Source organism: Dufourea novaeangliae, unplaced genomic scaffold (genome assembly GCF_001272555.1).
Source record: "Dufourea novaeangliae isolate 0120121106 unplaced genomic scaffold, ASM127255v1 scaffold149, whole genome shotgun sequence".
In the NCBI taxonomy this organism is placed as follows: Eukaryota; Metazoa; Arthropoda; class Insecta; order Hymenoptera; family Halictidae; genus Dufourea; species Dufourea novaeangliae.
Genome location: NW_015374025.1, coordinates 561,568 through 588,537, shown reverse-complemented (window position 1 = coordinate 588,537; position 26,970 = coordinate 561,568). Strand labels below are relative to the sequence as shown.

General features: G+C 36.1%; 3 protein-coding genes across 3 annotated transcripts in view; 1 reads left to right on the top strand and 2 right to left on the bottom strand.

Annotated features, from left to right (window-relative positions):
- The window catches only part of LOC107189265 (retinol dehydrogenase 13-like), a 1,555-nt gene extending 532 nt beyond the window's left edge, over positions 1–1,023 (bottom strand). Inside the window, exons 1-4 of the mRNA XM_015577754.1 lie at positions 795–1,023; positions 537–702; positions 327–435; positions 1–249 (exon numbers count right to left, since the gene is read on the bottom strand). Coding sequence (XP_015433240.1) covers positions 1–249; positions 327–435; positions 537–702; positions 795–871 — 601 coding nt within the window. The 5' untranslated portion in view covers positions 872–1,023. The remainder of the gene's footprint in view (positions 250–326; positions 436–536; positions 703–794) is intronic.
- An 852-nt stretch (positions 1,024–1,875) lies between these two features.
- Positions 1,876–3,027, top strand: LOC107189278 (regulator of microtubule dynamics protein 1-like). The gene is made up of 4 exons (XM_015577773.1): positions 1,876–1,924; positions 2,024–2,218; positions 2,295–2,543; positions 2,637–3,027. The coding sequence occupies exons 2-4, from the start codon at positions 2,081–2,083 to the stop codon at positions 2,982–2,984; spliced, it is 735 nt and encodes a 244-aa protein (XP_015433259.1). The 5' UTR covers positions 1,876–1,924; positions 2,024–2,080; the 3' UTR covers positions 2,985–3,027.
- Positions 3,028–6,099: 3,072 nt separating this feature from the next.
- LOC107189280 (protein Wnt-7b-like) overlaps positions 6,100–26,970 on the bottom strand; it is a 114,100-nt gene continuing 93,229 nt past the window's right edge. Inside the window, exons 3-8 of the mRNA XM_015577775.1 lie at positions 11,783–11,897; positions 11,323–11,394; positions 11,080–11,167; positions 8,612–8,788; positions 7,770–8,085; positions 6,100–6,251 (exon numbers count right to left, since the gene is read on the bottom strand). Coding sequence (XP_015433261.1) covers positions 6,100–6,251; positions 7,770–8,085; positions 8,612–8,788; positions 11,080–11,167; positions 11,323–11,394; positions 11,783–11,897 — 920 coding nt within the window. The remainder of the gene's footprint in view (positions 6,252–7,769; positions 8,086–8,611; positions 8,789–11,079; positions 11,168–11,322; positions 11,395–11,782; positions 11,898–26,970) is intronic.

Sequence of the window (26,970 nt, the reverse complement as noted above, 5' to 3'; positions counted from 1 at the left end):
CAGCAGGATCATACTTTACGTCACTGTTCAAGTCTTTTAACTTCATTGTACCACGTAAATGAGCAGCACTTGATACATTTATAATTCTTGCTGGTGTGGAATCCTTCAAAACATCTAATAACAAATTTGTTAGTAAAAAGTGACCCATATGATTTACACCAAGTTGCATTTCAATTCCTTCGTTAGTATAGCTCTTTGGACATCTCATTACTCCTGCATTGTTTATGAGAATGTGCAATTTTGAATGCTCTGCAATAATGAATACTAATCAGCACATAATTTTAATTAACTGACTCCAAAGTTTAACATAAAATATCATTTTATACCTTTTTGGAATTGTGTTACAAACTGTCGGATACTCTCTTGAGATGCTAAATCACATTTTCTACAATAAACATATTTATTCCCAGTTGTTAATACTATATCACAACGTGCCTATCATAAAAGGAAGTAATGAAATAGAAGACAGTATCCAATAATATACAATTGCAAATATAAAAAGAAAATAATTAATGTTGAGAATGTTTTTTACATACTGTTTCACATTTTTCCATGTCTCTGCATGCCATAATGACCTTAGCACCACGTTTTGCTAATTCATGTACTACTTGTTTACCAATACCAGTATTTGATCCTGTTACTATAGCTACTTTTTCATTTAACTTCTCATCGTTTTCATAGTTTGGTCCACCAATGTAATCTCTGCAAGCAATAAGATAAAATATTGTATTTTATTTTCATAATATAAATTCTGGAAGAATAATACGTTAATTACCAGAATGTAAGTACACTACCTGAGTAAATAGCCACTACCGACAAGGGTTATACCGGTTGAGTAAAAATAAAAAGGTTTTGGAAGTGATAAACCCATTTCTGCACATCAGTTACAGTTAGGACTGATTAGGACTAGAATTGGTCAAAAATATACAAAGAGTATTGTCAGTATTCTCAAGTTCCACTCTTTATCTCATATAACCTGACATGCTATATACAGCTATGTATACATATGTATGTATACTTATATACATGTGTAGTACCTTAAAACTTAATTTAATTTCATTCATAAAAATTACCCGTGTCACAGAATAAATATACCGGAGATTCGCGTTTTCATATTAATTTTGAAGACTTATACATATGTATATAAATAGATAAGTCGTTATATGAAAATGCCCCTTATGAATCGTTATAATTGAGAAATTTTGTGTAAAAATCATTCGGGGACATTTAAATACTTGCAATTTATTATATCAATTATTTCATTCTATATCTAAAGTAACTGTAAACGTAAGAAGAAATGTTTTAAAGAATACAAATCGTTAAGTCTAATTTTTAATTAATATTATATAATTTGATTAAACCTGACGAATACAATATAATATGAAGTTCAATGACATCTAAATAGTATTACTAATAGCAATACTTCATATGAAATTATAATAATCATAACATTTTTTATAAATCCCACATTTTTCATACTTGGAATAATATATATTTTTTATAAATTCCACATTTTCCGTATTTTGAATTTGATGACCATTACATACTGCATTATCATGCAGATAAAAATAGATAGTAATTGGTATTTAAAGGCAATCTATGTATCAAATGCAAAATATATGTAATGTAAATACATGGTAGTACACTATAAATTGTCATCAATTGTATTTCTCTTGGCAGTCGTCATTTACAATGTCAGCCGTGTGACGTGGATTTGTGTTTATTTGTCGAAATAAACGTTAACGATCTAAAAGTGATTTGTTATTCAAATTAAAGAATATAAGACGTCACATTAGATTTGTTTATACTGTTTGTGTATACATCATAATTTAATATGTTTATGCATAAAATAGTAAGATTTACAAGGAATGCAAACATATTGCAAAGATCACTTTTTCATAGAAATGCTCAGTTCTCACAAAAGGTTTGCATATGTATATGAACGTAACCACCACTTTATTAAATGTTTATCTATAATTTGTTTACATATTTCCAAAAGTATTTAAACCATTTTCATTGCTAGCAAAACAGTCATCATGCATTTGTAACAAAATTAGTTACTGCATCCTCCATTACTGCTATGGGTGTTTGGGGTCTATCGAAGAAAAAAGGTGAAGGCGATGGTTTAACTGCAAAAGAAGTTTTAATAGCAAAGGCAGATGCATTGTTCGATCAGGGGAATTATAAAGAAATATATAATCTTTTGTCAAATTATAGGGTAAATATATTTTTGTATTGAATTAATATATTTACATGCAGGGGATTTCAGAAGTACATTCAACAGTTTGTTGTAGGATAGTGGAGATGTTGAAATTTTATGGCGTTTGTCTAGAGCGTTATATAAAATGGCTAAAATAGCTACTGATGTAGAAGGAAAAAAAATGATTTATGAAGCTTATGATCTACTAAACATTGCTTTAAAAATAAAAGAGGATCATTGGGCTGTACACAAATGGATGTCAATTATTCTTGACAGTAGATGTTCTTATGAGGGTATGAAAGTACGCTTAAGAGAATTATATAATATCAAGAATCATATGCTGGTACATATTCCACTGTGTATATACTTTAGATATCATTTTTTTATTGCATAAAATAGAAAATAATTGAAAGAAATCCAATGTGTGATATTGCAGAGAGCTATAGAACTTAATCCAAGAGATACAACGACTATGTACATGTTAGGAACATGGTGCTATCAAATTTCTGATTTAACATGGTACCAAAGAAAAATTGCAGCTATAATATTTGAAACTCCACCGATTTCATCTTTCGAAGAAGCTCTACAATATTTTTTAAGAGCAGAGGAGGTTGAACCCAATTTTTACAGTCACAATTTACTAATGTTAGGGAAAAGTTACTTAAAATTGAATCAAAAGGATGAAGCATTGAAATATTTGAAAATGGCAGTTGAATATCCAGCCAAAAATGATGATGATCACACTGCTAAACAGGAGGCACAGAAACTGTTGAAAGACATTTGACGAACACAGCAGCAATTTTTGAAATAACCACAACACAATGGTGGAGGGCACAAAATAAATGTAGGACTCAGCTCATACCATACAAAATATTTATTAAGGAGAAAACAGGTTTTTGATTTGACACTTCTGTGGTGTTCTTATACAAGTGTATTCTATATACATATACATATACTTGTTTTCAATACAAATAATATAATAATCTGAGTATTGAATGTGCAGTGTCACGAGTAACTAAAGGATAATAATTGCATACATTACAAGGTGATATGATGTATAACAATTGTGTTACATGATATTATTAAAAGATTAATAGCAAATTTTTATAACAATTTCCAGCTTTAATATTTTTGATACTTTTATATTTGTATATTCTAAGCAATGCATGAAATATATGTATATATTTAAAAATGGCTTAATATTACCATTCCTGAGGTAGAGATAAAGAAGTTCGTAAACTTAAATATATTATTTTAGCATAGAAACAGCATGGTGTCCCTATATACATCTATAGTTATAAAAACTGTATAATACATACAGTACTTCGTCAAATGTATAATATACAATACTGTAATTAATATTCGCAGTACAATAGTTACGATTGCACAGAATAATTTTAAATTGGGTTAATGTCGTTTATCGGTCAATGTCTTCTTCTTGGTCGAGATCCAACGGAGCTGGATGACGGTGTTCCTTGCGGGATATGTATCTGCGAAATCTTGCTTGCAATTGTATTTCTGCCAGCCTCTGAAGATGTGGTTGCGCGCGAACGTGTTGAGTTATTGATTGATTCCTTCCGATTTGCGTGAGCAAAACGTTCCGATGGATAGTAAAATGAGTCCTGTGTGCTCCACAAGGACAGAGGCAGTAGAGGAGAACGTGGTTTGGTGGCAGTGGTAGTACAGGTGTTGGTACCACACGGAATTCTGTTGGGCCATACTGGCAAGGATTCTGTAATGTCGGAATCATTCTGGACATGGTATTTCAACGATCTGAAACAGAGCAAGTGAAAAATAAAAACGTGATCATATTAAAATAAATATAATGATTTTTAATGATCAGAACATGACAAATCTGGCGAATGTCTCAAATTCATCTAAATTAATTTACTGTAAAGTTAGCGAATGTTACAAACTGTCACTTTCAGAAATGTTATCTAAATATCATTTGCCCGTTAATGAAAGTCACAAATTATATGTAACACTTACAGACGTTATCTACTCAAAATAAATTTTATCATTTCGAAATTATTAAAGAATGCGAGGAATAATTTGCTCACTTATAACACAAACTGTTTATTTAAATTTGATACGAAACACAAGTAATAAATTAATTATAGTAATAATGAATAAATGTTACGCTTACGGAGTTTGATGTAATTACGACGAACGTGGCAATGTCAGAAACGTACTCGATACGCACAGCTCCGTGTTTCAACCGAAAATAATACTCCCAAGTAGATTGGAATCTTATATAGCCGCCGCGTTGGTGGAATCGTCGTCATTGACGTGTCAATCATTGTTAATGTTTTGTACACCGTATATATTGTCCTTATACCTGGCTCGACCGGCTCCTGCGTGAATTTCCACATTCTCCCCTAACGTCGCCTTCACAATGGCGTACCTGGGGTCAGTTTGTCCCTTGCTAATCTGTTTGTCTCGGAAATATTATTACCCCCATAGTCGCAGGTCGGTTTACGTGATATTGGTCACAGTACAGTTTGTCAGCGACTGGGGTTTAGCATCGAGGAACCACGAATCAGAAGTGGGGGGGGGGGGGGGGGGAAATGTAATTTCGTTTATTACTCATCGAAGAAAGCAAATACACCGCTTAAATGTATAATTTATGTTCGTTTCTTTAATAAATAATAATTTAACGCACTCTACGAAACATGGAGAGCCTGTGTATACCACTGGGCTTGCTAAGGACAGTGATAATTGTACGCGTACTTTGATATAAGTTTATTAACGGTAGAGGTAATTTATTAAGCTATTCGCAGTGTCTTATATGTAGTCGAATAATGAAATTTATACAAAGTTCTCCTATCTCGAACTATGTCGACGCAGTGATTACTCTACAACGCGTGGCACAGGGTTTCTTGTGCGTTTCGTATCGTCGAAGTATAATTAAGTAATCGATACGATTGTCCCTCGGGACACTCTAGAAGCTTGATTACAAGCAACATTTTGCTTTGAGTATTTTCGTGCACAGGGATGGTTCTGAAAGGTCGTCGGCATTTTATGGGAGGGTGAGGGTGACGAAACGGCCGCTCTTTAGAAAATCCGTGGAAAGAAGGTGGGGAAGTTCTGCTGCTTGAATCAGTTAGGGAATTACGTGCCTGGATTCACGTAAAAGGGATGAACTACATATTGTACTATATAATGTAATCATTAGACAACAAATTTACGTTTTTAAGATCAATTTATCGGAATTCAAATAGAGATTTATGTTATGTTTCGAAATTTTTTAAGAATAAAAGTAAAATAGAAATGCTAATAAATTCTTTTTGCAAAAAAAATTCTTTCTCTGAATATCCAATTGAAATTTCTTTATATGTGCATTTTAAGAAACATTTCGTCATTTATCTTGATTACTGATTTCTACCATTGACTTCTTTGATTTTTATGTCAGTGAAAACTCCCTAATGATAACTCAAACTTTTCTAACTTCTGCCTCCTTGAAAACCATCCCTCTTCAGTCATTAAATTTCAAGTGTTTGAAAGTGACACACATTTCACGATCGCAAGAATCGAAATACGTTCACAGATTACTAACTGTAAAATTACACACTAGGAGCGTCGTTTTCTATGTTAAATAATAAAAAAAATTTTACAAAGCCTACGAGGACGCGATCGGGCGCACGGATCCTCGTTGATTCGCGACTCGATTAAATTAAGCACAGAATGCCGCTCTATCAACTGTCTATCTCTATCATGCGCGTTTAATTTTACAAAAATTCTCTGTTCGGGGTAATAGTAATTATTTTTTTTTTTTTAAACACCAAGCGGATAATTCGGATCGATTGCATTCAGGTCATCGATTCCGAATCACACTTTTCCGAGCTCTGGCAAATATATGTACATCACTCATGTCGAAATTGTAAACGTGATCGAAGCGTTTATTTGCACGTGTACTCTTCGGTGCGCTCGGTGCAAGTTTCGCAATGCACTCGACAGCACCAATGAAATTTGCATCTGCACTGCCACGTTCTAGTGAACTGGTGCGTGTTGTAGCCGCGACCGCAGCACATCAAGTCACATCCGTCAGTTCCTGAAAAATTAAAATATTTACAGTATAGTCGAGGATTTGGGTATTCAATCAACGTAACTAAAAATGAATTGAAATTTCGAAAAGATTAAATAAATTCCAATATGTATTTATATTAGGGGTCTGCGAGTACCCATAATTTACAAGCTGAGCTGAACTCGGTTCGATTGCTCGAGTCGAGTCGAGCGTTTGAATTTCCCTAGCTACTAGAAATCAACGAAACTGTCTGAAAAAAATGTGAGCTACATACTTGAAAAACTCAAACGGCTCGAATATTCGAGCGCTCGTAAAACTTCGATTTACTTAAAGATTTTTCAACATGGAAATTTTCGAATTACTGGAATATATTTCAACAGACCTTTAACTTTCGAATTACACATAAATATTCGAATTGTTCGAATTACTCGAATATTTATCTATTTACTAGCAAATACTAATGTAACTGTAAGTTAGTATATTTTTATCATCGTCATTGGGAACAATCACAGAGAGCACCTAAATGATAAAGTAAACTGTGTATCTGATATTTACCACGTAAGTACTACGTTGTATCGTATTACAGCAAGCACTATATTTGTATTTTTCTCTAATAACGCAGAACAGAGATACTCATGTGAAAACATAACGATGATACTCTGCAAGAAACGTCGTCACTGTCCAATATACAAAGTTATTAACTGAGCATGTAGAAGAAGTATGCTTTCTTCGTAAAAACATGAAAATAAAGCAGAAGTATTAAATTAGAGTCTTACATTTTTCTTCCGTACAGTTAGATTAATATTTGATAGTAAATAGGTAAATATTCGAGTGACTCGGGCAATTCGAAAATTCATCTTCAAGTAAATCGAAGTTACGAGCGCTTGAATATTCGAGCCGTTTGAATTTTTCAAGTAGTTCACATTTTTTTCAAACAATTCGTCGATTTGAAGTAGCTTGAAAGAGTCAAACGCTCGACTCGACTCGAACGACCGATCATTGTTTGACTCGAAATTCGCTAATTTATATATCTATAGGTATTTACAAAGTTCTGAAATGTGGGCACTATTTTATGACAACGGAAAAATCAAGGTATCGCATATATGTATAGGCTGTGTATTAACAATGAACCCAATTTTTATAATTATTCTAAAGGCATTTTCAAATTTTATTCAAAATAAAAGATCTCACTAAAAATCACTCGAAAACAGATAGACGTTCATAAACATTAAATTAGCTTCTCTTAATGGTTGCATTGATCGCAACGTCATATTAAAAATAGTGAGATTGTACGTAGATTTGTGTAAACATTTATAGCCTGTGCACATGTTTCATTTCAAATTTAATATTCCATCTATTTGGTACGAATTAATCTTATCTCCAGCGACTGACTCTGTACAGAACGATAATACATTATCAAAGAATAAACGTAGTAAGTTAATTATTTTTAATATTTTATATTCGGCCGTATGTTTTGCAGGTCGTAAAAGGTTCATGGTTGGAGTTAGAAATTGACATTTTCTGATTGAATTCGATTTGTTTTACCTTTACTAGTACGATTACAATATCTGCCCTGCGTTCCCAGACTGCCTTGAGCCAAATCGGGCTCGCAGTAATTAGGGGAAGGCTGCAGAAAAACCAGCTCGCTTCTCTTTGGAATTCTTTTCTGTCCCATTCCCGATCCGCCGCTAGATTTCGTTCGCTTCAACACCAAGTGCGGCCGTCGTGGTTTAATGGCTTTCTTTGAGGGTTGTCGGTCGTGTCGAGACTTCCCAACGTCGTTTGGTTTCCCTTGGGTTTTCGCGTCGTTCCCCAATATCGGTACCATTTCCGCCGATGTTGTGTGCAACTGATCCGAACTCTGAATCGGATAAAATGAAACATATATGAATATTTTCCATTAATAACTTGTTACGAATAATTTACTATCCAATTAATGTTGTTAGAAAATATCTTTCCGACCCTCTCTGAGGTAAGATGGTGGTGCATCATAGAGACCAGGGGAAATATTATTAATGCAGTACAAAGATTTCTTTAGAAGTAAGTCTCTAAAAATAAGTTACTCATCGATACCATTACCAAAAAAGAAATATACATATAAGAAATAGAATTATTATCATGTTCCTATTTATTGGAAGATTATTGTTAGTTTTTGTAGGTCACCCTAGTTTCTTAAATTGTCACATGTTAGTAATAACGAGATATGTAATAAAAATATTGCAAGACAACGGAAGATGGAACATGACAAATCAAAATGTCAAGGAGTTGCTATTCAACTCAGCAGAAAATAATGAAAATATACAGATAGTGTATAGTAATAAGAATTCACTACACTGCAATTGTTTCCGAATACAATTGTACGCTGACGTGAAACAAGTTGAAATTACCATCGTAGGGGGTGGCGGCGGGGTAATTGCCACCACGGGCCTGGCTCTGTAGTATTTTTTCATCAGAGCATCGCCGATCTGACGAAAACTAGGCAAGGTTCGCCAGCAGGTTCTCACGGTGCAAGAGCCGGACACGCCATGGCATTTGCATTCCGTTTGCAAGAGGGCTTTAACTATCTGTAAAGAAACAATGTTTACGTTAACCACGAGGAAATCGTACCCATACATAGATCGTGTAATTTCGAAACGTTTGACATTTGACGTTACTCGATCCATTTCAAATTGTATTGATAAAACGCAAATGATACAGTATTTTACATTAACAGTATCTCGAGAGATTATAAAGAATCATCAATTACAATATCTCTAAGGGAATTGAAAATTTCCCAGATAACACATGAGGCCTTGGAGACGTCCATTTTACGGCTATGTTAAGTCTAAGGCGTCTTTAAGCCGTCTTCAAGGCGTCATGTCCTATCTGGGTTGCCACTTAGTGGCCACGTTTTATTGAGAGAATTTGTTTTGTTAAATCCTTTGTTATCGACTGTTCATTTAATCATCATTTCTGTTCAGAGTACATAGCACATTGTAATTCAACTTTGATCGATGTGAACCTTCTAACCGCGTGTGCTTTTCTTTTATTTATCGTGTTGTGTTCATCGGCGTATAGTTAAAAACTGGTTTACATTTCAACTTATCGACACAAAGAAACAGAGAGAGAAAGAGAGAAGGGGAGCAGAGGTGGGTTGAAAAAAAATCGTTCGGGCATAAAGTATGCGGTGCGGCGAGGCGATCAACGTTAAGAATAAATTGTTAGCCCTGCACGTCCTATACGCGCAGCGGATCGTACGTACGGGCCGAGAGTGCACGATATATGCGAGTTTTTATTGCCGCCTCGATAATAAAGCCCATCAAAGAAGACGAAAGCACGACGAACTTTTCCCAATTAAGACGCCGACGTTCGCAGTACCTTTACCTGCGGCGCAACACGAACCTTTCTCACGAAACGTTCTTTTTCTACCATCGACCCTGCCTTCCCCACGTTTCGACTAATGAATCTTTTATTAACCCCGAATTCGAGGAAATTAATTCTCGACCCGGCCAGTTAAACAACGTTCGATAATAATTGCTGGTGAGAATTTTGAGGGATGGTTACGTTCTGGGATTGATTTCGAAGCGTATTAACTTCCTAGGTATTGAAAAGAAAATGATAGTTTAGTTTCGATAAAATTCTTGTGGATTCTAAGGCTTTATTTCAATTGAAACGGAAGAGTAACTTTTGGTATTTTTTTCGCATGTGTATTAAATTCGTATGTTACATATGGCACGTATTGACGCCTTTTAATAAAATTATATGTAGGAATGGAAAAGAAAATGACAGTTTGGTTTTCATAGATTTCTTATGGATTCTTCGGGGTTTATTTAAATTGAAATGAAACTGTAACTTTTGGTATTCTTTTGCACTCGTATTAAGTTCATGTATACAGTAGTAAGCACTTAGAAAAATTGATAATTGTACAACATTCGTTTACTAAACGTAATAGGTAACGTAACTGAAAGGTAATTAATAAAGGTAGTTCATACAGCTGTCGAGCGTACCTCGTATACCTGTTATTACCTAAAGGAAACGACTTGCAGCTTGCAGTATAATTCATGAAGATCAGTTGGTATTTACCGAACGATCTGTATCATAGATTGCACAGAAGCACGAACCTTTGTGTGGAGCTTATAGGAATGGGGAAATCATGTCGGGGCCCATTAAATGCCCTTCTCTACCTGATTTTTTGAAAGCTCGCATGGTTCGGTAACCTCAAGGTTATTTCAAGCAAAATAAAGTCTGAGACGGTTAATCTTTGAAAGGGATTGGGTACATTGCTCTACTAGAATTCATTGTGAAAAGTTTTAGGTTCAGTGTTTCAGTGAGTCGTGTTGAGACTACGTGAAAAAGAAACATGTACATTTTTTAACACAAGTGTGTCGAATAGTGGTAACTGTAATTACAATAATTATTATTTGAATGAAAATTCCAGACGTAAACACATTATTTTTAAACTAAATATCATAAATATATTTTTTGTTCGTGTGATAAAAGAAAATAATTTCTGACAGGAGGACGACAGCAGATCATAGTTCATAATGGAATACGCAATCGAAGTGATTTTTTATTGTAATTATAACTTAACAAACTAAAACTATGAAATCGTTAATATTTTCTGGAAAACACCGGTGAAATCTAACAGGAACAACAATTTAATTTCTTAGTTCAGTAAACCTATTCATACAACGTTAAATAACGAGAAACAAAAGAGAAAATGTTGTCGAGTCTTTTGAATTCGGTGAATTCAAAAATAAAGCTTTTAAACGCTGTACAAAGACCGAAAACCTGAGATTAGATTTCAAGTTCCCTTTTCATCCATTGTGAATGATGAATGGGCCGTGAATTATGAATAATAACAGGCGTTACTCACCTTCCTTCCAGCTTTATTATTATGAAGGTTCATCAGGCTCCTCGCGTCGCCCTCGACCTCCCTCGCGTCCAGAAACCTACGCGCGAACCTAACATTAAATTATAATATTAAAATTCATGCGTGTATAACATCTGTCGTGACGTGCAACGCGCCATGGAGGTTTTACACGCACGTGACACGTGCAAAGGGAGCCGCGCCGTGAACCGTCGACGAATTCATTACGGATCGGGTTAATTATCTTACCTCATTCCGTAGGTGACGTCCGCGCTGCAGCCACCCCATTCCCAGCCGTTCGGCGGTAACTCTTTCTTCGTCCTGCGAGAAAACATCGACGAGTAAGTATAATTTATCGACTTCGATTAGACTCGAATTTGCATATTTAATATTCTGCTAATTTAGTCGGAGTAAAATAAGCGTTTAGATAAAACTGTTGCGAGTTCAAAAGTGTGTGGACACGATGTAGAAGTAAAATTATTAATTTTATATTATAGGAGTAGGTAATAGTAACAGGAATTTTATTGCATGCTAGCCTGTTTGGAAATACTCACGAATAAAAACGTAACAAGCGGGATTTTTAAAGGTTTCCAAAAGTAGAATGTACTTCGAATGCAATCAAAATAAATAGGTATCTGTACATAGCAATATGAAGCAGGTAGAACTTGACCAGAGTGAACGAAGTGTAAAAACGAAGAGAACAGTTTACCTTACGGTAGCTTCGCAACCACAAGCAGTGATGTTGCCCCTGCTGCAAGCTGCGGTCACGGCGTATGTTACACCCGCTGAACTTATTGCGTACGTGAAAGCTGCTTCCCTGCTTCCTGAAATAGATCAGGGAGAAATTTCCTGTTAGTTCTAGCTTCGAAGCAGGTCTGTCCAGTTTATGCGGTAGGTAGAGAGGGTGTATAGGGATTTCAGGTTATGAGAAACGTGGTTTAAGTCCCAAGGACAACATAGTAACGATAATCAATCGATCAGAAATACTATTTCATAATAAGAATAAGAATTAATAACAGTAACTTGTATTGGGACATACTATTATGAAACAAAATTGTTTTAAGACTGTAAATCTCATTTGAGCATCTTGATTTAGTGGCTAAAACCGTTTTGAGCGAATGAAACCCTAAATACATTGTTTTTTTCCCAATAAGGTAAATACAATATAGAATAATATCAATCAGGTTAGATATTACATTCGAATTAAACCTACAGTCAAGTTCTATTATTTAATCTAAACTAAATACTTGTTAGTTTGATTTTTGAAATTAAATTGCTAATACTTAAAAATTTATGGGATTTCAGTATGAATCTAAAAGTAAACATAAATGTAACTTTCTTTAAAAATAAAATTAAACAAATATGTAAAAAGTGTCAAAACTGTATGATTAATTAAGTAATAGGTTTGAATTAAAGTACAGTAATCAACAAAATTATAAAGTTTTTTCTTATTCTTTAATAAATCCGCCATTTTTATCATCATGGATTCATAGATCACATGGATTCATAGATGGCGCACAGTGAACGTATAAATTATTACTTACATAAATAGATATTATTAGATGTACCAATAAATAAGACATTATTTTTTGTCAAATTTACATTTTATTTCTAAAAAACCAAAAATGCTGATTTCCTTAACAATTTCTAATTATTATTCATTAAAAATTTGTTGCTGTTTTGCTTTAAGTCATACCACCCAGATAGCAAACAGGCGGCTTAAGACAGCTTAATGACAGTTTAAAGGTGCCTCAGGCCTAAAATAGCCGTAACAGGGGCATCCTCAAGGCCTCATGTGTTTAGGCATTGTTTTAGTGAAAACGTAATTTCAAAATTAACAAACGTGTAAATTACAGTTTAAAAGAAACGTTAACTACTTTTACAATGTTTTCATATCCTTTTCAACTTAATGAATCCTTACATTGAGAAATACATTTTCTGTCGTCTTGGGTTTCGTTGGATAACTTAATGATTAGGTTGCAGGTTTTTATTCATTTCTATTAATATACAATATTATATTCTATAATTTATTATAATATTCCATCATTGTTCTCGAATTTCGTGATTCTGTGCATATTTCAATCGGCTTGTCTGTACATGAAACACATTTTAATCCACGCGTGGCACGAAACCGATCTACTTCATATCGCCGACAGGCATGATACATCAACGGCGCAAACCCACACTGTCCCCCGGCGTTTCCGTCACACTAATTTACAGCCATCCGACACACGTACGGCCGCGTAAAGCGCGAGGCACAATTAATTACCGGCGCGCAGCTCTTTCAGCTCGTTTGCCATGGCTGAATGAGTTACCGCGCGCGCGTTCCTTTCTTCTCGATGTGTACGTTGCCTGTTTTTCTTTTTTCCTTTTTTCTTCTTCTTTTTCTTTTCTCTTCTTTTCCACCGAGTCGGTCGTCGTTCCAGACACCTACGCGATACTGTCCCGTGTCCGAGTTGATTCGCGTTCCCTTGGCAGCCATCAACCTCGGCAGCCGGCTTTAATTCGAACGTCAGGATCGCCTCTCACACCGACGCCTAATTATCGCCAGCAATAAAACCTGGCGAGCCTGTAAGCCGGCTACGTGGCGCGATTACACGCTTTGACAGCGCAATTTTCACGGTCGATCGAATCTTATCATTGGTCCCGATCTTTCTCCGTTGCTCGGCTCGCATGAAAGATTGTTTCAATTTTTTAATCCACTCCCGAACACGATTTTTCATGATTTTACGGTGTACATATGTATATACGATCTCGTTCATAATTATTTATTTGGAGAGTTAAATGAATATGAAGTATAATGAGTATGTAGACTGCGGATTTTATGCATTTATAGACCATAGGGATCCGTGAAGTACAATGAGAAAGAAAATTTTCATCAGAAACATTTTTGTTTTATTCTGAACTCGATAAGATACTTTAGAAATTAAAGAAATTCCTAGAATGGCTCTTCTCTTTATGGGTTAACTTAGAAAATGTCATTTTGCATAAAAATCCGCAGTAGTAATGAGGAATTGGGAAATTATTGATGGTCTGAAATAAATGTTGTTTAGGGAATATTGAAGCTTAGAGGGCGAAACTTTTAGGTCAATATAAAGTAGTGAAAGGGGCTTAAAATATATCATTTTTACGATACATCATACTTTCTTCATACAGGACCAGACGTCCAAATGTGCGCTTTCGTTTATTTTTCAAGCATTCACACATTTTATTAGGTGTATCAATAAGATAGTCCACTATTTTTTTGGCAAAACTTTGTACTCATTTCGCAATAATTCGAATACCTATCCTATTTTAGCACTATTCGTCATTTATTCCGATCCCCCTCCACCATTTTACCTAACCAGAGGATTGGAAAGATATTCCGAACTCAAAATGTATCGCCACTATATTGGAATTACATACAAGTGAATTTACTTATTGATGCACTTAATATATCGGAATCATCGTATGCGATAATGAACGAAAAATATTCATTTACAAATCGGCCATTCCACTTTTCCGCCGTGCTCGATATTTCAAATCGACCGTCGAGCAAACAAGCACCGTTTAAGTGCATCATCGGGCATACCAAGAGTGTTTAGTATCGTCGTCCATTGCGACAGAGTAATAAAATCGTCGGCAGAAATCGACCCGTCGAGTGGCGAGAATCATTACGCCGCGAAATTTCGAAACGAACCGCGTCTCATCGCGGTCTTCACCGTTTCCTCTCTCTTTCCTTCGCTTGATTTGCTCTTTATCGGCCGGCAAAGAAGGCATCGAGATTGAAAAGATCCGGTTAACTGTAATTACAGCGGATCTTCCTACACGCGGGTTGGTTGCCACGATAATACTACCTGAGTCGATGTTTGTTATGCCCACGGTTATAATTCATAGTCACCGACACGCGCGCTCGTCCGGCGACGTGCATATTGTGAAAGTAAATATACCTACGTGCACGCACGCGCGCGCGCGTACGAGCACTTTCACGAGTCATTCGATCTCATTTTTCCCGTTAGCCGCGATCACGATCGAGCGCGATCTCCGCCGTAATTATCTCGCCTCCCTATTGAACCGACGAAATTGTTTTTTGAATAAAAAGCTCGGGTTTAATGGCTTACGTTTCCTTTATGGCTACTGGCTCAGAGAATGTGACCCGAGATTCTACAGGATGGTTCAAAAGGAGTGGCCGATACTTCAGGATGATATTTATGTCGAGAAGAAATCGACATTCGGGTGAATATTTCATGAATAGAATGAGAATTTTTAGGCGAATTTGATTGGGTAATAAGGGGTTACGATTGCTTTCGAAAATATTGTTTTCTCTTCTTGAATCGCCAAGTATATTGAATGATGGAATTAATTTATCGGTCACTAAATTGTAGGGTTTATTAAGTTTGACCAAACTTCGTCCGAAAAATATAAGATTTACGATTGAATTTCATATTTAATAAATTCTTTGCTTGAGCGCAGGACGTTTATAATCAAGCGTCGGTGACTTCAACAAGGGCGTAAAACATTAAATAATGCCGCAGATCGTAAATAGTGCACTATGAACGTAAAAATCTAGTTTGGTCGATGATGATAAATTCTTTGCTGACACTAGATAAATCCTGAAGACTGCAAGATGAAAATATCCTGTACTATATAAACTTTTCAATTCGTTTTCGTTTTTCCAACTGATAGTGTGAAAATCTTAGTCATGTTACATTTATTATTACCACATATTTTGGTAAGCTATTACGTTTTTACATTAGGAAATCAGAAGGAAAAAAGATCCAGCGATTACGTATGTGTTTTCCAGTAACATTAAATCGAAAGTATAATTGCAATTGAGATAACTTAGTGGTTTTTGACTAAAAAAAAATGGTAAGTCTGGATGGGATGTAAGTCTTGTCAACGAGCTCTGAAAAAAATGTATAATGGGTACATCCTCCATCCATTCCAGGAGAACACTAATCGGGAAGATATGAATAATTCATGTTTAATAATAATATAGAAAAGTACGCTCGATGATAGGTGCATCCACTTTACATGCATTCGAAAAGTGCCGCTTTCGTCTTCACACATCAATTTTGTTCGGGGGCAGGTGTGTTTCATTAAAATTCTTATGGGCGGAAAAACCTAAATCGAATTTCATTTTTGCTGATTTTGTTTCGGTGATTCTCAATAATTTAAAAAGCAATTTTGTTGCAGAAATTTCAATTGAGTAGGGGCTGGGGGGCATAATGGGGAAGCTGAGGAACAATGCAAATAAAGCGATTATTGTACCTCTTAATTAAGTCTTTATGAATCACAATACAATTATAAGTTAACAGTTTAGTATTATGTACATGCTTGGGACAATTGTATAAAGTTAGATTTTTAAGTTATTAAGCAGTAAAAAAAACTAGAGAAAAACATTCTTGTCCCTCCTACGGGGTAAAACGGGGTACCGAAAATAGAGCAAGATGGTTTGCCTATGTATTCTCACATTGTATATAAATATGTTTTGCTTCAGAATTAGATATTATTATTATTATTTATTTTATTATTATTCATTAAATTTATTATTATTTTTGACCTGGCGTCCAGGGGACTAGAGGAGACGTAGGAAATGAGTCTTCGCGCCATTACATTAAGAACACGTTTATTGTAAAACCACTGCGGTTCTATATGTATGTTCAATTATTAATTATAGTTAATTAAGTGCCTTTATTCCAAATCCTAGGGTAAGATCCATCAATGAGATATTCCATTATTCCCCGTATCAAAGACCCCATCTTGCTTCCAACTATCGTTTTCCAGAAATTAATATATTTCTACAACAAATAAAAAGATATTATAATTCTGAATACTTAATATTAAAATAGAAGAAACAAAGATCTTGCAAAAAACACAAAACAGATCTTGCTTAAGATTTGTACCTACTTGATGACTATGATACAAGAAGCTCTCGAATAAGTCTCTAAGTCTCTAGCATTTGGTACAAATCAATCAAGTAGATTTATTATCCTCCCACAGTCATATAATATCTTCATCTTGACCTAACATTCAGTTTTTCATGGTCCATCAAGAATCTTACAATTAGGATTCTCGTGAGAAAATTCGAATTCCTCGATTCTGTATTTTTTTATCCTCAATCACGAGTTTCTGACGAACCCGTTTCATTCTCGACAATCATTCAAATATCCACAGTCAATTATCTAAATTCTTCATTTCCTCTATTCTTATTACCCCCAATCCTGACTTACCACCGAACCCGTTTCCCTCTGGAAATCGTTCGAAACATCCATAGTCAATTAAATCATCCTGTCGCTCTCGGTTTTACCCGGTCGCGCGAAAATGACGTGCGAACGCAACAAGATACCCCAGGAACTCTTAGATAAAGTACATCGCGTGCTGCTCTCTGCCTACACGCGCGGAACGCGAATACGGGGCCCGTGGGGGAAAGGGTGGGGGGGGGGGTTTTTTTTGTGGTCTTATTGTCAGTGAGCTGGTAGTCCGTTCGCCGCGGATGCATCATCTTCGTCGCGTGGTCGGTAACGATAGAGAAGGGAAAGACGAACCAAGGAGTGCGTTCACGCCCCGACAGAGGCAGATCACGCCGGGCGCCATGATCTCGCGCGGGCAGCTCGTGGTCACGGGTTATAACGCAACCGGGGAGATCGGTATCTCGCCCCGCGATCGACTCGTTGATTTATAAGACGCCGAGCACGGAGAGAGAGAGAGATCGGTATCTGCCGCTCGTTGCTGCGTGTCCCGATGCGTCCAATTTATGTAGCACGCGACATCCTTACCGAGTCGAAAACCGATTCGAGCTCGGCGACCATCGCTTACAGCTTGTTACGGCCGAAGGACGCTTTTGTTTCTTGCACCATCCCCTTTGGTACCCCGCAACATTACGCCAATAAGGAGGAATTGGATCCATTTATACCGCATTATAATATGTATGCTGTGGAATTTCGATTATTCGATGCAATGCTTGCAGAATCCGATGGTGCTTTGATGCAGGAATTACTATTAATTGTGTACCGTATGCAACGAAGATTTTCGTAATAATTCTGTTGGACGTAGTTTATAATTTGTGTGGATGTCAGTAGTAAATGGACACGTATCAGCGAATGAACGTTGTATATAAAAACGAGTAAATTAAGTTATTAAAACGAGCAAATGATTAAATATTGATTTTTTTTAATGCTTCCTTTATATTCAAACAATCCTTGCGTCATTGGTGAGAAATGTTCAGTTACTTAATATTGTTCATTCACTGGTGTATTTTTTCGTTTTAATTTAATTAATCACATTTTTCCAATTTTTCAAATTAAAATGTATACGTTATACAAACGTATAGATAGATATTAAAAAATTTAATTTTCATGCGCGAAATATATTGTAATATGTATTATTATCATTTAAAAATTCCACTTTAATTGTTACAAAATGTCATACGTGTTCATTCATTGACGCGTTTGCCCCATTCTTACTAGCATTTTTTCCCGCTTCTATAGAATAACGTGATTACTGTAAAAATTTAAAATTACTCGGCAGTATTAAGTTTTTTTGGGAAGAAATTTGTTGCAAATAATATTTGATATTTCTTATTTCTGAAGTTCTCAGCGATTAATACTTTCGACTTTCACGTGTAATTTATCGCAATAAAACGTATACTTTCACCGGCATAAAGTTTACCGTAATTTGTTCTTAATGCCCGGCCGGCTGTGTTAAAAGAAGATGTCATGTTCTATCCAATTTATTTACCTGCATCAATAATGTTGCGACATTGTGAAATTAAGGTGTGAATTTTTTTTTATTCATTTCCATGCGATGTTCACTTCTTTAAAAAGACGCGCGTTTTCGTGGACAAAACAAGCAGGAGAAAACGTTCAATTAACAATATAATTCAATATTTTTTTATTGCAATGTTTCTAGTCTTTGTTCTGTGTGTAGTTCCGATAAGGGATGAACCGATCCAAGTAAATACAAGTAAATAATCGATACTTCTGTTTCGATACCGAGCATTTTTAATATCGATATTTTCGGTTGCGATATATATGTAAAACGTACTCATATCGAATAAAGCGAGTAATCGATATGAAAACTAATGAATGTGAAGGTGGTTGTCATCCAGTTATATTACTTTCGTACTAAATGTTAGTTAATAAAATATGTCTTCGTTAATAAATGTTCATTCATAAAATATGTTTTCGCTAAAATCAGAGATGAGCAATTTCATTATCTAGATAAAGAGTTTCAAATAACGAATAAGAGATAAAAAAGTACTTCGTCATTTTTAATCGTTTAAATGTGGAAATTCCAATTTTTATAACAAAATAATACTTCTTCCTGAATGAGTCGACATTTGGCAAACAATCATTTAATCTCATTAACTATTTAAAGCTCAGGATGACGCACTTCGTTACTGTTGGTTTTCACTATGTATCATTCGAATTAAATTCTGCTCAACTCTAGTTAAAGCATATAATATTAATAAAAAAGAACTTTGTATTCATTTTTTTTCAATACAAGTAGGTATCGATACTTTTGATGCGATATTGAATAGATAACGATACCTTTTTTCGATACAAGTTATGAGTAAAAGAATCGATACCTTGACGATGCCGGTTTATTTCTACTTCCTATCCGTTCATATTCTTTCCTACGCACGCATCGAAGTCTCCACTGGAGTTGCACCTGTTGCTATATCCACATCGATCCCTTCGAACATTTCCATTGCCTACGAAACAACCAACAAAGCGCTAATAAATGTTACTCGATCCAAAACACCGAATACCTTTACGAACAGGTAGGGACCACTTTTTTCAAAACCGTTGTGTCTTTATTTCCAGAAATAATAAAAGTTTTCTCGAATACCGGACAACGATATACAATTCCCAAGGGACCATTGCGCTGCAATAATTGCCACTTTTCCCCCACCGACAATAAAACCCCGTTTTATCACCCTCGCCCGGGTATTGTGTGAGCTCCTTGGGAAGAAAGGGTCCTGTAAGCGTGGCTTCGATTTATACAGGGTGTCCCTAAATAGTTTCGACACCCGGAAATGAGGGGTTCCTGGGATGATTTGAAACAACTTTTTCCTTAGCAAAAATGTTATCCGAGACTTTGTTAACTACCAATCGTAGCGCGTAGCCAACGCTACCGCGGAAGCTCGGCCAACAGACTCGCGCTCTGATTGGTCGGGGTTTTTTGTTAATATCTCGTTAACAAAGCCTCGGATAACATTTTTGCTAAGGAAAAAGTTGTTTCAAATCATCCCAGGAACCCCTTATTTCCGGGAGTCGAAGATATTTTGGGACACCCTGTATATGTATCGAGCAGCAGATCCGTTTTCCGAGTGCTGGACGGGGCCGATTGTAGGCGCGCGAGGACGCCGTTGGACAGTTTCACCGAGAGCACATCGGTCACAAGGTTGATGAATTTATGCCGAGTGTTTATGTCAGAAGACGGCAGCGCGTACATCTATTTAGTGTCGGAAGACGGTAACGGGGAAATTTATCGTTTCGTCGGCGTCCACGGCGGCGCGCGAACCGACTCAAATGGGCGGAGAAAAGAGAGGTGGCCTTTCCATAAATTCATTTCAGCTGTAAATTGTGAACGCGCCAAATGAGTACCACTTCCATATTAGGCCGCGACTCACGGTGATACCGAAGGGTAGACTTCAATCTATTTGTATAGGCGCATTATACCGAGACCAACCGAGTGTCAACCAACGTTGAAAAGTAACAAGTGTTGCGTGTTGTTCGACATAAAATCGTGTGTCGTCGAGAGATATTTATATACCGTGCTTTGAATCGTTCTTCGTGTCGATTAAATTCTCGTTCCGGTGTTTATGGAAGGAAGATTCTCGAGACTGAATGTCGAAATCTTTGTACAAGCGTGGTAGTTGTATAAGGAAGGTTTACTAATCTAACGCTTGTAGCGACAGACAAAAGTTTAAAACGAAAATGAATCAAGAAAATACATTAATCACTTCACATGATCGATTAGGTTTATGTTCTGTCTTCGAGATATTTATTCTGTTGCAGATTGTGAAATAGTGCATATCACGACGAAGGAGAAACGACAATGGTGTCAATTAAATTTTTGTTGTACTTTTAATCTATCAAGATTCTTGATGAAAGTGAATTTTTGTTTTTCTTGCTTTTATAAATTAGTCTGTATACACGCTGAATGTGTACAAACATCCTGAGCATAATAATATCTGATGAATGATTTGTATATTCCAAAATATTACTTATATGGAGCATACGTAATTCGATGTACATAATACGATTCAAAGTATCGATAAAAAATGATTCTAGAACGATCTGTGAAGGCGTTTAATAGTACATTGCAGCAACATATACCTGGCAGTAAGACTAAAAAAGGAAGTGTTCGATGTGTATTCGCAATTAATCGGTAGACACGGACAACTTTTAATTTATATCATCGAGTTTTAAGTGACTGGCGTAATGGGCCTATGAAATTTATAAGCGGCAGCATCCTGTACGTGGGCGATTGTTTACGATGATTGCGCGGTCCACGAACTCAAATTTAATAATGAAGTTGATTTCATCATTTCTTGGGATAAAACGATGGATGTGCTAATGAAGGGGAATGTTTACCATGATTTTTAACGACCTAATATTAATTGTGAGTCATTAGATTGTATTCTGAATCGGAGAGACGAATATATTTTGGTGCTGATTTAAGTGTGATTCAATGGAGTGTTCTTTATAACACGTCATGGTAATTTAAAAATAAGTTTACCTATTCGAGAGAGAAAACTTATTGAATTAAAAAAAGAATTTGGAAATAAAACATAGTTATAGTATTAGTTAAAAATAACCGACTTATTAGTTTCATGGTAGATCCAATTTGATAGATCGAATTTTAGAAATAAAGGTAATATTAATTAATGTAATTTTTATTGATTCTGAAGAAAATCTAGATTTTCGATAATTACAAGAAAGTAATATATAAGTACTCTACTCCTGATGCAGTATAGTCTGCAACGCAATAAACACGCGCGTCGTTGGGTGATTTCAATGCGTGGTTAGTACAATACATATCGCCACCAAGCTTGAAGTGTCAGAGATCAACTTGTATTCTTTTGTTGACATCGAATTAACCGGTACTAGTTAACAGAAGTGGTTCTATTGTTCTGTATGACAAGGCTCGTCATATACCAGGTGTTTGAAAATTGCATAACTCCCACTGTTTACCACTTTTTTATCACTTAAGTTATTTTCCAAGAGCAATTATTTTTTAATATTTTGTTCATGATTCGAAATATGATGTTGAGAAACCGCAGACGATAATTGTAACAAATAATACTATTATATAATTGTTACACGTGCTCGTTATATTCAGCTCCGACGAAATTTCTGTTACCACCGAATGGACTCCATATTTCAATACTTTAACGTTACAAGCTGTTGGAAAATGGATCTACTTTCACACGTTTGCGATCCAGAGCCATGGCGGGTCTAACGCACACTTGTACCGATTTAAGTGATGATTTACACCGGTGCAAGAGCGACAGTTTATTACCCACCGCGTTTTATGGAGCTGTGTTCGATAATCTTGAAAAGTCTCTGACCGGAAAATATAGTTATTACATGGCTGGATCTACAAAATAACACATACCGTGAATAACGAAAGTATTCGAACAATAGGATACTTATTGTTAAATGATTCGTCGATGTAAGTTCAAAGAATCCATTTTGAGCATTTAACTGATAACTTATTATAAATTGCAAATCAGTTCAAGTAACTATAAATCGTAGAATTTACCAAAAAGAGATAAATGTTACGCTGATTTTTTTATAACTCCACTCATTTGTTTATGAAACTAACCTAAGAATTTTGCAAGTGTCGATGCATACTCGTATCGAAAGAAAATGAATACAAACTTCTTTTTTATTAATATTATATGTTTTAACCAGAGTTGAGCAGAATTTAATTTGAATAATACATAGTGAAAACCAACAGTATCTAAGTGCGTCATCCTGAGCTTTAAACAGTTAATGGGATTAAATAATTGTTTGCCAAATATCGACTCATTCAGGAGAAAGTATTATTTTGTTATAAAAATTGGGATCTCCACGTTTAAACGGTCAAAAATGACGAAGTATTTTTTTATCCTTTATTCGTTATTCGAAACTCTTTATCTAGATAATAAATTCGCCCATCTTTGATTTTAACGAAGACATATTTTATTAACGAACATTTATTAAAAACGTAATATAACTAGGCGACAACCACCTTCACATTCATTAGTTTTCATATCGATTACTCGCTCCATTCGATATGAGTACTTTCTTTCGATACCGAGTATATATCGCAACCGAAAGTATCGATACTAAAAATACTCGGTATCGAAACAGAATTATCGATTGTTTACTTGTATTTACTTGGATCTGTTCATTCCTAGTCCTCCTATACAACTCCCCGCGTCTCGAAAAATACACATCCGATTACCCGTTCGAATCGAATTCTGCGAGAGAAACCAATCCCAGACATTTCATTCCATAAACGTCGAGGCGCGCGCGACGTTCCGCGTGGCTCGATCGACGTGAATTCGGCGTGATTGAGCCACAAAAGCGCGTATACAGGCTAATTAGCTGTCTGCTAATTAGCGGGACGCCGATATACGACCGATCCAGGGACGCCCGCGGCGGTAAAACTGGAACGATACAGTCTTGACAAGCGCTAAATCTCTCGTTTCTCCCGTCCGCCACGATGTTACGTGACGTTGATAGCAGTACATTTCAAAACGGCGATGCGTCACATCTTCCACCTACAACAACATTGTCCGTGCACGGCCGATACACGCTCGCGGTACGTTATTATTATGCCCCCTTACCATCGCGATTTTATGCCTCGCGAGCGATCTTATTAAAGGCAACGAGCACGATCGTATCGCAGTCGTGCAATAAAATACCGTCGGACCTTTTCCCCTTTTCGTAGCGCGCCAGCTCCTATCCCCAGCCCGAGATGGGGAGAAAAAGGGAAAGGGATTTCTAGTTCAGACCGTCGGATCTTATCTCGTCGGAAAGATCACAGACATGTCCGCAAGGTGATTCAATTTGTCCTGGGAAGATCTAGTTTTAGAAGCTTTTTTTTTCCTTTTCTCGACCTCTGTCTTCTTGGCCCCTTACCTACAATGGCCCGGAAGTCCCTTTGTTTCAGGCCTCTAATTGTTGGTGGTCCTTTGAATATTCGTGTTTTTATTACCAGACTGCTGATTTTATGCATTTTATGCATTAAATAAGGATCTGCATTTTTACTCTAATGAATCGTTTAGCATAGCGGTTTGATTTGCGTACCACTTGGCAGCCGATTTTCTTAAATTGTACCTTCTAATATTAGAAAAATGGAGGTAATTAATATATTTGCTGTTATTTCAATTTTTTTCGCGTACCCCTGAAACACCAAGCACGTATCCCTGAGGATGTGCGTACCCCAGGTTGAGAACCGTTGCTTTAACAGATGAAAGATCAGGCGTAAGTACCAATAAATATCTTACCACTTTGTTTGAATGAAAATTGTAATGCAGTTTGAATTCAGATCATATCGCAGGCGTTTTGTTCGTAGAAATCAGGAAACATAATCGAGAAAACGTATCACTGGAGTAGCACAGATTTCTTGAAAAATGAATATCAAATTTTCAAAAATGTAGCGGATTATTTATAGGTACACCAAATACTTTATTCTTTGATTCTGTATGTTATGTATTTGGTAGTGACTATAATTATTAATAGAATACTTTTGGCACTACTACTGATGCCTAGTTTTCTGGAAATGTTAGTTGAACGCTTAGACAACAAAATCGAACTTTCTGTAAAAAGAGTCAGACTGTACAGTGAATTATTTCAGAAAGTTAATTTTCCTGCAGGTGATTTTCAACCTTAAGACTAAACCTACCACGACCGGTTTTGCCGTTCTAATTTCTACTTTTTTAAAGGGTTCGGTAGGTTTAGTGTTACAATCATAAGAGGGACAAAACAGTTATCTGACGTAGATAAATATCTACATATTTTAGGCCAGTACATATTTATTTCTTCTATACGAGATAACATTTTTTCATATCTCGATGTCTACTCAATTTTTACGTAGATTCGAAAGAAATATAACAAATGTCTCAAGATTATTGTGCACGCGTGTACGTAAGAATTACTAGCCTGAAATACACCTCGATTACACATTCATTCACCTTTGTTCTCCCACAAGATGCTAGCCACGTAGCCGCATTATCCTCTAGATAACTATCATTACTCAATGATGAAAACGCGTGTTCAATGGCGCTGAACGTCCGTCTAAAAGGACAAGACATATTCCCGTCCCTATCGATACCGCCGTCGTAAGACCAACGATCTCGACGAACGAAATATCTCGTCGATACTGATATTATTACCTATACGCTTTCAGCAATCATAAGCACCTATGTGTGTGTGTGTGTGTGTCCTTATACACGTCGTGTTCGTTCTTCATTTCTCACCGTGTTTATTACAACGATTCGTGTTTCTGTTAGCATCGCGCATTAACGCGTATCGAGGCGGCGAGCTATTAATATGCATCGCATTTAACGACCCGCTGCCGGATACTTATGAATTAAAGTCGTCCATTAATTTGAGGTTTAACGATGGCGAAAGACACTACGCATTTACATATGAATAACAGCACGCGTTTAAATGCCGCGAGAGAGAACAGGGAGTAGATCAATTGCCTGCGGGGCGAGGATTAAGAACAAGTGTCTGTTACATTCGATCGAAACGGCTTTTCGCGAATCCATTATTTAAACAGTGGATTTTATGAGTCCACAATGAACCCGATTATACGGGACACGGAGACGTAATTTTAATGAAGTTTATGTAATATTGTCTCTGTGTGTGTGTAGCGATTCTAACTGGACGAATCATATTTTTTATTCAAAATTGTATGAATTAATCTACGAACGATGTGAATTCGAATATACATTCGTGATTTATTAAAAGAATAGCGATTAGAAGAACAGAAAAACTAATATCGTAATATTAAGTCTGAAAAAAATGGAGTAAAGTTTGTTGTTGAGTATATCTAATTGCAACTATTTAGGTTTAACTAGTCCATTATTTAAAATTACTTCTAATATTCATTTGTGATAAGTGGAAAAAATATGAACGTTACTGTAGTTGTAAAACAGATTTTTGATCATTAGTTTTTTATAACTTCTCCATAGTTATATGTAGGTATGTAGTAACTTAAATCTCTAAATCTTCAATGATAGATATTGGTCTCAACTTTCTCCTGAAGCTTTCTTTTTTCCGGAACCACCAAAGCAGTCTAAATGTTGATGTCCATAAAATCTCATAAAAATCACGAAAATATCACGACACTGCCATCTCTGAGATTTTCCGTAACATTTATTGCACTACGTAAACTAAGACACCAGTTAATTTATGTACATTTTCAAAAAACTGTTACTTGTCTGACCTGACATACAAAACACCCTTTTAAAAATTTACAATAACAGCTGAGAACTGATCTCACCTGTTATTTAAAATAAAATAAAAAACACGTTTCCGTTTCGCATAGAAACTTTTCTGGACGTTCGAACAACAAATCTCGTTCATAAAGCGTTAAAAGGGAACCTCAATTCTATTTAAAACACGTTATCGTTGAATAAAGATGACGTAGGAGCAGGCACAAATCAGCCGGAGGAACATAAGCCGGTCTGTTATGGTGTGGCGGGCGGTTCAATGGATCCGCCGTCGATTTAAACGCGTGGGTATCGACCGAATGATCTGTGACAAACGTCGCGAGCCGCTAAAGGGCTCTCGTTCTGGATGGCGAGGCGCGAATGAACTCTGAACCTCTCTGGCAAATGGTGGAGAGAAGGGAAACAAAGGGTGGGGTGGAGGACGCAGGCCTGGTACATACAAGCCATTGCGGGAG

Bases quoted from the DNA above. Each gene is read 5' to 3' on its own strand.
- LOC107189278 (XM_015577773.1), top strand. From the start codon at position 2,081: ATGGGTGTTTGGGGTCTATCGAAGAAAAAAGGTGAAGGCGATGGTTTA. The intron at 2,219-2,294 runs GTAAATATATTT...AGTTTGTTGTAG, and splicing joins ATCTTTTGTCAAATTATAGG to GATAGTGGAGATGTTGAAAT. The intron at 2,544-2,636 runs GTACATATTCCA...GTGATATTGCAG, and splicing joins ATATCAAGAATCATATGCTG to AGAGCTATAGAACTTAATCC.